The following is a 16,003-nucleotide window of genomic DNA, read 5'->3' as shown; positions in this document are numbered from 1 at the left end:
AATTTTTGGTGCTGGCCAAGAGGGTCAGATGTACAGGCTGGCAAACCGCACGGCAGGCGTGGCATAGGTCATAGCAGTGCAAGCTCCCCAGGTGGATACAGGCATACAACTGATGGATTACAAAGAAATGTATGTTGGTACAAGAGCCTCGGTATGTGTCCCATTGGGATATCAACTTGTTTTGATAAATCCTGCAAACTATATTATGTATATTGGTATTAGATCCCTAGTATGGGTCGAGTTAGAACCGAGGTGTCAAAGTCCCTCCTCGAGGGCCGCAATCCAGTCGGGTTTTCAGGATTTTCCCCAATGAATATGCATGAGATCTATTTGCACGCACTGCTTTCATGGTAGGCTAATAGATCTCATGCATATTCATTGGGGAAATCCTGAAAAGCTGACTGGATTGCGGCCCTCGAGGAGGGACTTTGACACCCCTGAGTTAGGATCTAAACGTGTATAAAAAAAAACAATTGCTAATTGTAACCTGTTAACTACCGTACATTATGCGTGCCAACCTGTAACGCGTTCTCTTTGGGGAGAACGAGAAAGAAAACAAATTAAAAAGTTAAATACAGGAACTCAAGATGTCTTTTGTCCTGGGGGAAAGAGTGTGAAATACCCTGAATGCCGTGCTTGACCCAGGAATGGTCCTTCTGTGAATAGCAAGTGCTTTTTCACAGCTTCTTCATTCCAATTCGGGTTCCTGCAGGTGAGAGAGAGTTCTTTGCTTTTTAATCTCCTGTGACTCTGTAAATCTGACACTCCGCCCCCCCCCCATGCCCTGCCTTCTCCGTCTGCATTAGCACTTTAGAATCACAGAGGATCGCAGAAGTCGATCATAACATAAGAACATAAGCAATGCCTCCGCTGGGTCAGACCCGAGGTCCATCGTGCCCAGCAGTCCGCTCACGCGGCGGCCCAACAGGTCCAGGACCTGTGCAGTCATCCTCTATCTATACCCCTCTATCCCCTTTTCCAGCAGGAAATTGTCCAATCCTTTCTTGAACCCCAGTACCGTACTCTGCCCATTACGCCCTCTGGAAGCGCATTCCAGGTGTCCACCACGCGTTGGGTAAAGAAGAACTTCCTAGTATTTGTTTTGAATCTGTCTCCTATCAACTTTTCCAAATGCCCTCTTGTTCTTTTATTATTTGAAAGTTTGAAGAATCTGTCCCTCTCTACTCTCTCTATGCCCTTCATGATCTTGTAAGTCTCTATCATATCCCCTCTAAGTCTCTTCTTCTCCAGGGAAAAGAGACCCAGTTTCTCCAATCTTTCTCTATCTCTCTCTCTCTCTCTCTATTTCTGTGTCTCTCCCTTTCTCTCTCTCTCTCTATTTCTCTCTGTCTCTCTTTCTGTCCCTCTCTCCTCTCTCTATGCCCTTCATGATCTTGTAAGTCTCTATCATATCCCCTCTAAGTCTCTTCTTCTCCAGGGAAAAGAGACCCAGTTTCTCCAATCTTTCTCTCTCTCTCTCTCTCTCTCTCTCTCTATTTCTGTGTCTCTCCCTTTCTCTCTCTCTCTCTCTATTTCTCTCTGTCTCTCTTTCTGTCCCTCTCTCCTCTCTCTATGCCCTTCATGATCTTGTAAGTCTCTATCATATCCCCTCTAAGTCTCCTCTTCTCCAGGGAAAAGAGACCCAGTTTCTCCAATCTCTCAGCGTATGAAAGGTTTTCCATCCCTTTTATCAGATGTGTCGCTCTCCTCTGAACCCTCTCGAGTAACACCATATCCTTCTTAAGGTAGGGCGACCAATATTGGACGCAGTACTCCAGATGCGGACGCACCATCGCCCGATACAATGGCAGGATAACTTCTTTCATTCTGGTAGTAATACCCTTCTTGATTATACCTAGCATTCTATTCGCTCTCTTTGCGGCCGCTGCGCACTGTGCCGTCGGCTTCATTATCATGTCCACCATTACCCCCAGAGAAATACTTACACCCCCACCCCCACACAATTCAGCTGGTGGCCCACCGCGAAGGTCGCCCACATCTACGGCACAGGGTAGCGGGTCCAAATCCCTCAGGGCAGCGTATCGCAAACTGTGTGCCACCTGAGATTTCAGGCGTGCCGCGGCACACTGGGGAGGAGGAGAGGCGTCGACACCGGCTGACTGCCTACAGGACGCACCTCTCATGACGAGAGGCATGACCTGTAGGCAATCGGCCAGCGCCTCTCCTTCTCTCTTCCCTTCTGGCACCCCCCCCCCCCCCACTGGCGGCTCAGGGCCCATCTGAAGGCCTTCGCCCAGGCGCGGATGTCGACGTGATGACATCATCGCAGGGCCCCCGCACACCTCCGGTCACCTCGAGCCGCGGCCACTGCCTTCAGTGTGCCGCAGCTCAAGAAAGTCTGCAGGACCCTGCCTCGGAGCCTCCTTGCATAAACAGTTTCAAGCTACGCTGCCCTTCGCACCGCGGAGTTCAGCTCAACGCCTGGCTCACCGTTCTGTTTCCAGTTTGCTATGGTACAGCAATGGTGATAACCCAGTAAGAGATCCACATGTCATAGGGTTGCCATATGGCTCCGGACAAAGGAGTACAGATTGAGACATCCAGCTTTTACTTCCATTGAAAACCAATGTGAGCAAATAGGGCAGACTGAGACATCCGGGTTTTACTTCCATTGAAAGCAATGGAAGTAAAACCCGGATGTCTCAATCCATCCTCCTTTTTCTGAAGCCATATGGCCACCCCCAGTGGTTCCCAAACCTGTCCTGGAGGACCCCCAGCCAGTCAGATTTTCAAGATATCCCTAATGAATATGCATGAGAGAGATTTGCATACCGGTCACTTCCATTATATGCAAATGTCTCTCATGCATATTCATTAGGGAGATCTTGAAAACCTGACTGACTGGGGGTCCCCCAGGACAGGTTTGGGAACCACTGCCCCCATGGAACATACCCACACCTTCACTCCTGTGTTTGGAGCAGTGGTTCCCAACCCTGTCTTGGAGGACCACCAGGCCAGTCGGGCTTTCAGGATCGCCCTAATGAATATGCATGGAGCAGATTTGCGTGCCTGGCACCTCTATTATATGCAGATCTCTCTCATGCAAATTCATTAGGGCGATCCTGAAAACCTGACTGGCCTGGTGGTCCTCCAGGACAGGGTTGGGAACCACTGGTTTAGAAGATTTAAGGAGTGAGGAAAGAGAAATGACTGGATTATTACGACTGACCCTGAGCTTTTTATGGTAGTCCAATAAATGGTATTAAGGTTGGACAGGGAGGGGGAGGTGGAGGGGTCTTAATGTGAATGCTTAAGTAATTAAAATCGTTTCCAACCTAATATATGCAAAAAACAAGATTACAATGATAGTTACCAACACAAAATCCCATACCACCCCACCCCCCTTCCAGACAGACATAAATATCAAAAGACATAAAGAGGTAAACTCCGATTAGGGTTTTCTATCTCATTTTTCATATCATAAGAACATAAGAAATGCCTCTGCTGGGTCAGACCCGAGGTCCATCGTGCCCAGCAGTCCGCTCACGCGGCGGCCCAACAGGTCCAGGACCTGTGCAGTAATCTTCTATCTATACCCCTCTATCCCCATTTCCAGTAGGAATTTGTCCAATCCTTTCTTGAACCCCAGTACCGTACTCTGCCTTATAATGTCCTCTGGAAGCGCATTCCAGGTGTCCACCACACGTTGGGTAAAGAAGAACTTCCTAGCATTTGTTTTGAATCTGTCCCCTTTCAACTTTTCCGAATGCCCTCTTGTTCTCTTATTTTTCGAAAGTTCAAAGAATCTGTCCCTCTCTACTCTCTCTATGCCCTTCATGATCTTGTAAGTCTCTATCATATCCCCTCTAAGTCTCCTCTTCTCCAGGGAAAAGAGACCCAGCCTCTCCAATCTCTCAGAATATGACAGGTTTTCCATACCTATTATCAGACTTATCAAAGGGTTGCCAGCTGGCTCCAGATTCACCCAACCAGTTAATCCAGCCCTGGGTTTACCCCACTGCATGCAGGGGCTTCTAGTCTCGCTTTTCTTAGGGAACGCAGAGGGGAAAGTAGAGCTGCAAGTCCCTGCATGCTATGGGGTAAACCCAGGCCCAGGTCAGCCCTGATGGGTGAATCTAGAACCAGCTAGCAACCCTGCAACACCGGCTGTGAATCCATTATTTTTAGCAGGTTGACAACCAAGAAAAGCCTTTACTTTCCTCTACGCAGTGGTTAAAGCTACAGCCTCAGCACCCTGAGGTTGTGGGTTCAAACCCCCGCTGCTCCTTGTGACCCTGGGCAAGTCACTTAATCCCTCCATTGCTCCAGGTATATTAGATAGGTTGTGATCCCACTGGGACAGACAGGGAAAAACGCTTGAGTACCTGAATAAATTCATGTAAGCCGTTCTGAGCTCCCTGGAGAGAACATTATAGAAAATTGAATAAATAAATAGTGTGACAAGTTTCAGCCTCTGATAACCATAACTGGTATTGTGACATCATCATGCCTCATTCCACCAATACCTAAGAGCCAACCTCATCAGTGATGTCACAATGGCTTCATTGTCCCTATACCTGGCTCACTTCTACTACATTTTGGTTTCTAGAGTGGCGCAGTGGTTAAAGCTACAGCCTCAGCACCCTGAGGTTGTGGGTTCAAATCCCATGCTGCTCCTTGTGACTCTGGGCAAGTCACTTAATCCCCTTATTGCCCCGGGTACATTAGACAGATTGTGAGACCATGGGGACAGACAGGGGAAAATGTTTGAGTACCTGAATAAATTCATGTAAACCATTCTGAGCTCCCTGGAGAGAACAATATAGAAAATTGAATGAATAAATGAATATCTCAGGGCTCCAGCCCATTTGTTACAAAGCCGTTCCCGTTCCGAGATTCCTCACTTAATTAAGAGCTCCTTGAGACTGGTTGTTGACAGGGTAAGTAGTCCTTCGATAGGTTTCCCCGTGGTAGTCATTTAGAATGAGCTGGGATCCCGTAAACTCAGACTGGGTGTAATTTCTGATTGGCAACAAGAGAGAGAAATAAGAATCGGTTTACAGAATGAGTTCAAAGCCTTGCCTCGGCCGTTACCGTTCTCTGTGAAATTGGACCAAGTTGCTTATTACTTCCCTGCTCTTGCCTAGCTACACTGAAGCTCGTAGGTACAGGGACCTCCAAATCAATCAGAGAAAACATTTCTTCACTCGACATGCAATTGAACTCTGGAATTCATCGCTGAAAGCAGTTAGCTTAGCAGGGTTTACAAAAAGTTTGGATAATTTCCTAAGACAAAAGTCTATTACCCTTTATTAAAATGGGGCAATCCACTGCTTAATCCTAGGATAAGCGGTATAAAATCCATTTTATGCCTTGGGATCTTGCTAGGTACTTGTGACCTGGGTTGGCCACTATTGGAAGCAGGATTCTGGGTTTGGACCTTCGGTCTTATGTTCTTATGTGAGCCAAGTATAGAACAATGAAGCCATTGTGACATCACTGATGAGTTTGGCTCTTAGGCATTGGTGGAATGAGGTATGATGACATCACAGTCTCAGCTCTGGAATGTTGCTACTATTTGAGTTTACTTGGGACTTGGGTTGGCCACGGTTGGAAACAGTCTGTCCCAGTATGGCATCTCTTATGTTCATTTGCAACAATCGTAGAGGTTTTTACAGCTATCCTCATTCTCATTGGTCTTCCATGCAGATTCCACTCAACGGCTGGCCCCGCCATGGTTCCCGATGAGGGCACAAACTGGCTCCTGCAGCTGCTGCGCGAGGTCCAGTTGGAGCAGTTTTATCTCAAAATTCGGGATGAGCTACTTGTGACCCGCCTGGCGCACTTCGACTTTGTCAAGCCCCAGGACCTGGATCAGATTGGTATGGGCAAACCAGGTGAGCGTCCTCTACACAAGAACAGGGGTGAAGGTGGAGGGGGCGGGGGGTGGAGAGAAGACTCCACTCGACTCTTGGTCCTCTCGGGGCCAGACTCTCCAAAACTTAAAGCTGGCTTTAACGCGGTCGCTAAACCAGTTCCAGCCGGTTTAGCCTGCCTGTAATTTTATCAAAATGGCTTACCGTGGTCTTTTCCCAGCTTCCTAGCAGTCTCCCATTCCTCCATGCCAACGGGCTCATCAGTATGTAAATGAGCACTCTGGTTGATTCTTCGTTATCACCGAGTGATTCTCCAAGCGCAGCATCGGCTTTTGGCGACCAAAAAAAACAGCGACTGGTCCGGGGGTACCGGTACTATGAAAAGCGTATCTTTGGCGTGTGTTTTGACTGTAGCTCATGAAAAAAAAAAAAAAAAAATTACACGATTCACTTGCCTTTTTTGAATTCGCTACAATAAGGGCTGCGACAGCGGCCCATTGTTTGTTACCGCAAAGTTTTGAGAATCTGGCCCTCAGTGGGTTCCCTTTCCCTCCCTTGGGATATAAGAATAGGCCCTGGAATGGCCTCCTAGGAGGGTTGGGGAGGGAGGGGAAGCAGGGGCAAATATTGACTTGTTTGACCCAGTCAAGTTTGTGTTTCTGTTAATTATAAACCAGTGGTCTCCAAGTCAAACCCTTGGCAGGGCCACATTTTGGATTTGTCGGTACTTGGAGGGCCACAGAAAAAATAGTTAATGTCTTGTTAAAGAAATGACAATTTTGCATGAGGTAAAACTCTTTATAGTTTATAAATCTTTCTTTTAGGTTAAGTCGTAATAATAATATTGTCATTTATAGCTAAAGAGACATACGATCAAGAAACTGTTTTATTTTACTTTTGTGATTATGATAAACATATCGAGGGCCTCAAAATAGGACCTGGCGGGCCGCGAGTTTGAGACCACTGAGTTAAGGGGAACAGTTAATCTGCTGGCTGGGTTGGAGGGCCATTATGACATCACTGATGAGGTTGGCTCTTATTGGTGGAATGAGGCATTATGACATCACAATCTCGGCTCTGCTTCCCAAAGACAAACAGGATGTCAAAGTTACAGTTAAGGCAGTGGTCTCCAACTCAAACCCTTTGCAGGGCCACATTTTGGATTTGTAGGTAAACTTGGAGGGCCTCAGAAAAAATAGTTAATGTTTTATTAAAGAAATGACAACTTTGCATGAGGTAAGTACCTACAAATCCAAAATGTGGATTATCTGAAATTATCAGAAGCAATTAAGGAGATATTTATAAACTATAGTTTATAAATCTTTCCTTAATTGCTTCTGATAATTTCAGCTAGACACAGCTGAAAGCAGTGCAACATGCAGAAAGTGAAAAACTATCAAAGAATCGACTGCAAGAGTCAAGGTTTTGGACCAACTATTCTGAGGCCCTCGGTATTATAAAGAATGATTTGTTATGGAAAACGTGTGCCTTAAGTGTCTGGCATCTGCAACCGCCCTCAGCTCTCACCTCCTCCAGCACCGGACACACGCAGAAGCTGCACCGCCTCCAGTGGTTACCTTACGTCCTGGAACGTTGCCCACCTCACTGCTGTGACCTCATGCAAGCGCTTTCCTGCGTCTGCACGCGATTGGATTCCGCCTCACAATCGCGTACAGACACAGGAAAGCGCTTGCGTGGGGTTGCAGCGACCGCTGGACACGATCTACGGACACTTATTAGGGCACAAGTTTTCCCATAAAGAATCATTCTCTATAATACTGAGGGCCTCAAAATAGTACCTGGCGGGCTGCATGTGGCTTGCGGGCCGCGAGTTTGAGACCACTGTTCGAAACTGACAATGATTTAACTATTTTTTATATTTTATGTTTTATACAGTTCTCCCTGGTTGTATTTTGTTTGTTATAAAAATTCAATACAATGTTTTGAAGTGGAAAAAAGGTGTTCAGCTGGCTCCGATAGGTGTCAGTGGACCACGTACAGAAGGTGACTGACCCTCAGAAATTTCATCCAAGGCAAATTGACTAGTCAAAACAGTCTGCTTTGTGTGTTATTGTTTCGTCCTTATTTGGACGCATAAAATTCAAGACCGTTTTCAGAACTGGAGAGGGCCTTCACGTCTAACGTTCTCCCTTCTGGAAAGAAGTTTATCCGAGTTTATTAGGTATTTTTGATTTATCGCCTATTCAAAATTCAAGGCGATGTACATATAAAATATTTGGTAACACACTTACAATTATTAAATTAAACAAACGATTATCTAAAATACAAATATAACATTACATTTAAAGGGTATTTCATCAAATTATAATGAGACAAAAGGAAAATTATTTAATGGTTACATTCAGTATTTAAAATCATTAATTCAATTAAAAAATATTTAATTCAGGGGAAAAACAATAGGAAGGGGGATAAAGACAATTGACCTTTTGAATTATGACTGCGAAAAGAAAAATTAGTCATTAAAGGCATCTATATAAAGAAAACTTTTAAGTTCGGACTTAAATTTTGTTAGGTTTTTTTTCCTGTCTTAGGTACAGTGGAAGGTTGTTCCAAGATTGAGGGGCTGTTATGGAAAAGATTGTGTTACGCCTTGTGTTGATAACTTTTAGTGAAGGAATTACTAATAGTTGCTGGTCTTGAGATCTAAGAGATCTAGAGGTAGTGTAAGGTATTAAAAGTCTAAATATAAAGGCTGGAGTTTTATGTTCTAAAGCTTTAAAAATGAGTAGACATTGTTTAAATATTATTCGATGTGCTACTGGAAGCCAGTGGGCTTTCTTAAGTAGGGGTGAGACATGATCGAATTTTTTGGCCTTATAAATTAATTTAACAGCGGCGTTCTGGATTATTTGTAATCGCTTAAGTTCTTTCTGTGGCAAACCTATAAGTAGTGCATTACAGTAGTCTAGTTTAGAGACTACAAGAGAGTGAATTAAGATATTCAATGATTTTGAACATAAAAGGGCTTCAAAGGTACTGGACAGCTGTCCTGTCTAAATCGGTGCTGATGACCCGGGTTTGTTCTTTCCCAGGCCAACGAAGGCTCATTGAGGCCATCAAACGAAGAAAACCACCCGTGAAGCCCAAATCCTGGATGTACAAGGTATGATGAAGCGCCTTTCCCCGTTTTCAAATTTCTTGATTCATTCCACCTCCCCCACCCTTTTCCCCCTCCCCTCTTCTTATCTATGCTTCTGGCGCTCTTGAGCCTGATTTTTAGTAGCCCCCCCCCCCCAATTTCTACCACCGATAAACTAGACCCCAGTGCCCCCTTGTGGCTAAATAAGTGAAGTGCATGATATTAAGCACCTACTATCTGCATGCTAGGCAGTTAATTGGATTAGAGACCAACCCGCTGATATTCTGCTGGTGGTAGTATTCCTAGTTATTCAGTGCCAGGCCCTCTCTGGATTTTGGCACTGACTATCTGAGAGGGGGAGGGGGGAGCCAACTAACACATTGTGTCAATATTCAGCCTCTCTGTATAAGCCAAACCACATACAGATAGGACTGATGTTTACTTATGCGATAAGAGGCTGAATTATGGCTCTCAACTTGACTCCATCCCCCTGGATTGCCCATGGGTTATCTGCTTTTGAATTCTAATACTGCTACTAATTATTTCTATTGTGCTGTTAGACTAACCAGCTTAATTTCAGCTGAACCTAACCGGCTAGATTTGTGAATGAAAATTCTTCTAAACCTAACCAGACAAACTTTGGCCTGACAGATTTAGGCCTACATGTTCTGTGACTTAGCAAATTATTCGAGAAAATCAACAGGAACTGCATAAGTCATAAGCCTACCTTGAAAAGGCTTCTGGAGTAGAGGTCTGCACGGGAACGGGGATCGCGGGAATCGCGGGGGTCCCGCGGGAATCCCCCCAACCCACGGGACTCCCACGGGGACCCCCTTCTAACTAACGGGACTCCCACGGAGATGGAAGGCTTTGGAAGCAGGGTTCATCCATATAATATAATTACCTGAACAGAAAACAAAAAAAGGGTTCCACCAAAGAGATTCCACAAGGAAAACAGCAGCGCAAACACAAGAGAAATTGTAGAATTGATGATCCTGTCAGAAGTAATTGCTGCTTTTTATGGGCGGGGATGGAGGTAATTCTTTGCGGGGACGGGTGGGGACGGAGAGGATCCTGACGGGAACGGGTGGGGACGGAGAGGATCCTGATGGGGATGGGTGGGGACGGAGAGGATCCTGGCGGGGATGGGTGGGATTTCTATCCCCACGCAACTCTCTACTCTGGAGCTGTGAAATTTTTGCCTGGCTAAATGTGTCTACCTAGTTAGGTGAAGCGATAGAAGGGGAACTTTTTTAAGCTGAGTTTTTAACCAGGTAACCTTGGAAGTCAGCTGAATCTTTCAAAATCTAACCACGCCATGTCCATCTGTAACAAATTTTGCAGCCATGATAAATACATTTTTCCTTTCTGGCTAGCACACACCCAGGTCCAAACTCTATGGGTCGACTGATCAGACAGAGAGGACCAAGAGTCCATTATCTACTGAAGATCATTTCTGTGATGTTTGTCTTACCCCTCTTTATTTTCACTCTTCCGCAGATGTTCATAGCAAAGAGTCCTGAGCAGACAGAAGGTCTGCTGTTTTCTGAGGGGCCCTTGTCCTCATCGCCCACAAGGTCTGACTCTGAGTGCTCCCTCAAGTGTCTGATCAACGAACGGGACCTGATGCTGCACGAGAAGCTTGGAGATGGGTGCTTTGGTGTGGTCCGGCGCGGTGACTGGAGGGTGCCGGGCGGGAAAATTGTAAGTTTGCGCCCCCGGAGGGTTCATCCAGGGAGATGCTCAGTGCTGATGTTTGTCGCTAAGCCAGCTCTAGGCTGTTCTTCAGTGCTGGTTTTCCAGGGGGCGCTGTTGCTTTTTCTCCTGCAGGAGCGGATTTCTATGTTTTCTAGATGGAGTCTTGCTTCTCTTAGAAAATTCAACTGTTAGGTTGGCAACACAGACCTTGTTCTCTCTAGATATCCACTCGGTAATGGAGGCAATTGGCACTACAATGAGAACATAAGAATTGACGCTAGTGGGTCAGACCAGTGGTCCATCATGCCCAGCAGTCCGCTCATGTGGCGGCCCTCTGGTCAAAGACCAGCACCCTTAGATTAACCCTACTAGTGCACGTTCTTGTTCAGCAGGAATTTGTCTAACTTCGCCTTGAATCCCTGGAGGGTGTTTTCCCCTATAACAGCCTCCGGAAGAGCATTCCAGATTTCTTCCACTCTCTGGGTGAAGAAGAAGCCAGATTGACTTACAGTGCCTTTCGGAAAATAATTAAGACTGCTCTGTTCAATAGATTTATTTCCTAGTCAAAATACCCCCTCCTTCAACAACTATTACTCTTCATGGCTGATTCTACGCTCCCTCTCCAATTGTATTCTGTACTCTCTGTCTGTTCAGTGTCTTCCTCTCCATTTGTATTCTGTAATTCGCTGGCCATCCAGCCCCTTCACTGTAACGTGTTAATACTATATTGTAATTCATTGGTCTTTAAGATTGTAATTCGCTGATTGTACAGCTCTCTTTATTGTGAACCGCCTAGAAGTCATAAGATTATGGCGGAATAGAAAAATAAAGTTATTATTATTATTATTATTAGATATCTACCATAAAATGTGCTGAAGGAACAGAAGAGGTTTTCCGAGTTCTAACTCACTACTAAAGATATCTCAAATAAGTATTTTTAAGGAGAGGTTAGCGACGTATAGGAGAGCAGTGAGTGAGTGAATCTATGCAGAGAGATTCCCAAAAATGCAGCCAGTCAGTTTTTTATCTACTCAAAAGGAACAAATTATGGTCCTTTCTCAGCTCATGTTATGTTCAGCTCATCAACCTTTTCTCCGAGTACTGACACTGGTCTCCTCTTTCAGATCAGCGTGGCGGTCAAGTCTCTACGCTCGGATGTGTCCACAGATCCCGAGGCCTTGGTGGACTTTCTGCAGGAGGTGAACTCCATGCATGCCTTGGACCATCCTAATCTGGTTCGCCTCTACGGGGTGGTGCTGACCCAGCCTCTCAAAATGGTAACTGACACCCCGGCTGGCTTGAAAACTAATTACACTGTGCAACAAATTTTAACTTTTTTTCCAGGGGCAAGAAGAAAATGAAGTTTACTTTGGAGAATTTGACCTCCTGTGAATGAAAATAACCTCAGTTTTCTCCTATGAGCTGCCCCCCCCGCCCCCTTACCTCAAAATTGATGACCTAGAGGGACATGGACACCCTCCTTCCAGCTGCCTGTGTCATCTAAAATGGGCCTTCCCCTCCCCGGTGCATCTTGGGATGCACCGGGGAGGGGGATGAGGCTCTGATTGGCCCAGGTTGTATAAGGCCCCTCCTATGGAAGGGGCCTTAAAAACTTGGGCCAATCAGAGCCTCAGGCCCCTCTCTGGATGCACGGGGATGGGACCTAAGGCTCTGATTGGCCCGGATGCCCCATAGGAGGGGCCTTAGTCGTCCGGTCCAATCAGAGCCTTAGGCTCCTTCCCAATTCATCCAGGGAGGGGCCTGAGGCTCTGATTGGCTCAGGTTGTATAAAGCCCCTCCCAATGGACCTGTTTTGGCAAAATAAAAATGCCTTCCTCAGGGGACTTATAGGATCCTTGGCTGTCTCAAATATAAAAACATAAGTGTCACAAAAAATTCAAGTAGTTAAGAGGCTACATTGGAGTCTCGTGAGCTGTACTGCTTGTTTGCAGCCTCTTAACTACTTGAATTTTTTGTGACACTTATGATTTTATATTTGAGACAGCCAAGGTTCCTATAAGTCCCCTGAGGAAGGCATTTTTATTTTGCCGAAACAAGGCTTGTGTTGGGTCATTTTTTATTGTATACATTATTTGGTTTCTATCCTGTGAGTCACTTGTGACTTTGTGGATTGTTTTTAAGTTATTTGGACGTTTATTAATCTACAAACTGATACGTCCGATCTGTTCCACCATCTTTTTGGTGTTTTGCTGCTTCATTTCGTTTATGGATTCTGTCACTTTTTACCTTACAGCTCAAATAAAGATACTTCCTTTGCTTTTGCAAAACGTTCAGCTTAGGTAACCCAAGTTCTATAAAAGGCTACCCAGTTCTGTCCAAATTATTCCTTAAAAAAAAAAATGTAATCCTAAGCTCCCAACAGTAAAAAATAAAATCCATGTTCAATGACCGAATCCTTCTGTAATCTGATTTGTGGATTCTCTCCCCTCCACTTCTAATTTGTAGGTGACAGAACTGGCACCATTGGGATCACTGTATGACTGCCTGCATTCCCGGCATGGCTCTTTCTCCATCCACCAGCTCTGGAATTATGCTAGCCAAGTGGCTACTGGAATGGAGTACTTGGAATCCAAGAACTTTATCCACCGGGATCTGGCCACCCGCAATGTCTTGCTGGCTACTGATGACCACGTCAAGATTGGGGATTTTGGGCTGATGAGAGCCCTCTCCAGCCATACGGATCACTACGTCACGTCAGCCCATCGCAAGATCCCATTTGCATGGTAAGAATAGGGCTACCAAACGTCCGGATTTCCCCGGACATGGCCCTGGACTTCGGACGGCTTTTCAAAACCCAGCACTTTGTCCGGGTTTTGAAAAAAGCCTCCTCAAATTGCGTCGGGCAAGGAGGAAATCCACGCAATCACGGCAAGAGCACTCAGCGGGAGGGGAGGGGGGCTAGGTTGGAACTGGGGGGGCCAGGATTAGGGCATTACAGGGCGGAGAGGGCTGAGGGGCTGGCCTGGGGGCTGGTCTAGGGGTTTTCCAATTGGAAAATCTGGCAACCCTAGGTACAAAGCACTGGGAAATTTTCTTTTAGGGAGAGTTTAGACCAGGGGTCTGTGAGGTGTAGGTCCGTGGGCCGCAGGAGTGCGCATGCGTGAGTCCGCAGCCTTACTAGTATGTTCATTCTGATCTTCGGTCTGCCCTGCTCCTTGCCTTAGTGTATTTTTAAGTTGAAAGATGCAGCGGCGGCTCCTCTCAAGATCCCCGACTGCATCGGACTTCCGACGCAGGTGGGGATCGTGAGAGGAGCCGCTGCCACGTCTTTCAGCTTAAAAATACGCTAAGGCAAGGCAAGGAGCAGGGCAGACCGAAGAACAGCATGAACATACCAGTAAGGCTGCGGACTCACGCATGCGCACTCCTGCGGCCCACGGACCTACACCTCACAGAACACACAGATAGGAGTGCGCATGCGCAGCTAGCGTTTTATTATATAGGAGTATGTAACTTGTCGCTCATGCATATTTTTGTTTGCACACACCTCATCAATCCTTAGAGGGAACATTGGTCGGGATGGGGATTCCAAGGTCTTTGTCCGTGTGACGACTCGGGCGCTCGCTGAACGAAAGCTGGTCGGTGCTGAGTTTCTCTGAGACGGAACATGTCCGCCGGTGCTAAATGGTGTCTCTTTCTGGCAGGAGTGCCCCGGAGAGTTTAAAATTCGGAACCTTCTCGCATCCCTCGGACGTCTGGATGTTTGGGGTGACCATGTGGGAGATGTTTACCTATGCTCAGGAGCCCTGGCTGGGACTGACCGGGAGACAGGTAAGACCCCCCCTCCCTAGAAGATGAGTTCAAAGAAATGGTAGGACCTAGAGAAAGCGTTCACATTGGTTTCCGATTTCCAGTCGCATTAATTTTAAAGCTCTGAACCTGAATCAACCTGAATATCTTTCAAAAAAAACTTTTCAAGTAGGTACCAGTGAGAGCATTGTGCTCGTCTCAAGGAAATCTGCTCCAGCTTCCTGGTTTACAGGAAGTTAGCTTACCATCAACCAGGAAAAGAGCTTTCTTGTATGCAGGGCCAGGCCTTTGGAACTTTTGGGTGGACAATTTGACTTATTAGGTTTTCGGGGGAAATTGGTGAAAAGGATTTTGATTTTTCTAGCCTGGCCTTTCAAAGGAGCTCAGAACAGGTTACAAATCAGGCACTCAAGTATTTTCCCCCTTCTGTAACGGTGGGCTCACAGTCTAGTGTAATGGATCTGGGGCAGAGGAGGATGAAGTGACTTGCCCAGGGTCATAAGGATTTGAACTCACAACTGTAGTTCTAACCCAGGGGTGTCAAAGTCCCTCCTCGAGGGCCGTAATCCAGTCGGGTTTTCAGGATTTCCCCAATGAATATGCATTGAAAGCAGTGCATGCAAATAGATCTCATGCAGATTCATTGGAGAAATCCTGAAAACCCGACTGGATTGCGGCCCTCGAGGACTGACTTTGACACCTGTGTTCTAACCATTACACAGAACACTTTAGCACAGGGGTCTCAAAATTCCTCCTTGAGGGCCGCAATCCAGTCGGGTTTTCAGGATTTCCCCAATGAATATGCATGAGATCTATGTGCATGCACTGCTTTCAATGCATATTCATTGGGGAAATCCTGAAAACCTGACTGGATTGCGGTCCTCAAGGAGGGACTTTGAGATCCCTACTTTAGCAGATAAAGAAACATTTCGGGGGGTGGGGGGTGGAATAGCAACATTGAGGAAACAGCAGTCTACACCCCCCCCCCCCCCCACACACTTGGAACATGAAAGGGTGAATTCACAAATAATACTAAGAAAGATGAGTATATGACAATACACATACAATAATTATAGTATAGATAGATAGATGGTATAACTAGGTAAGATTCACATATATTTAGCTTATGTATTGTAACACCTTTACTGGAGCTCAGGTATTGTAACATCTTTACTGGAGCTCATTTATTGTAAAACAAAAAATTGACCCCAAAAAATCCACAGAGAAAAAAATTCCAATAGAAACCAAAGAAACACTGTGGCGAGACGAAGGGAGATAGGTTCAGAACAAATGCAAGGAAGTTTTTTTTCACCCAAAGGGTCGCGGACACTTGGAATGCGCTACCGGAGGAAGTGATCAGGCAGAGTACGGTACAGGGATTCAAACAGGGATTGGACGGATTCCTGAGGGATAAAGGGATCGTGGGATACTGAGGGAGGAGCTGGGATATAACACAAGTATAGAAAGCTAACCAGGTAATAAGTATAGAAACCCAACCAGGTCGTGCATGTGCAAGACCGGAGGGTTAGGACTTCAATGGGAAACCAAGGTGGCAAGGGGGCCCCTTCTGGTGACTCAGACAGGCCGTGACCTGTTC

General features: G+C 46.0%; 1 protein-coding gene across 1 annotated transcript in view; it reads left to right on the top strand.

Moving 5' to 3' along the window:
- Positions 1-16,003, top strand: part of TNK1 (tyrosine kinase non receptor 1) — a 45,225-nt gene that overhangs the window by 14,920 nt on the left and 14,302 nt on the right. Inside the window, exons 2-7 of the mRNA XM_033925489.1 lie at positions 5,671-5,858; positions 8,891-8,961; positions 10,438-10,641; positions 11,760-11,912; positions 13,102-13,379; positions 14,301-14,427. Of these exons, the coding sequence (XP_033781380.1) occupies positions 5,696-5,858; positions 8,891-8,961; positions 10,438-10,641; positions 11,760-11,912; positions 13,102-13,379; positions 14,301-14,427 (996 nt within the window). The 5' untranslated portion in view covers positions 5,671-5,695. The remainder of the gene's footprint in view (positions 1-5,670; positions 5,859-8,890; positions 8,962-10,437; positions 10,642-11,759; positions 11,913-13,101; positions 13,380-14,300; positions 14,428-16,003) is intronic.

Source organism: Geotrypetes seraphini, chromosome 16, assembly GCF_902459505.1.
Source record: "Geotrypetes seraphini chromosome 16, aGeoSer1.1, whole genome shotgun sequence".
Classification (NCBI taxonomy): domain Eukaryota; kingdom Metazoa; phylum Chordata; class Amphibia; order Gymnophiona; family Dermophiidae; genus Geotrypetes; species Geotrypetes seraphini.
The sequence above is the reverse complement of the archived record's forward strand: the minus strand, read 5'-3'. Positions and strand labels throughout refer to the sequence as shown.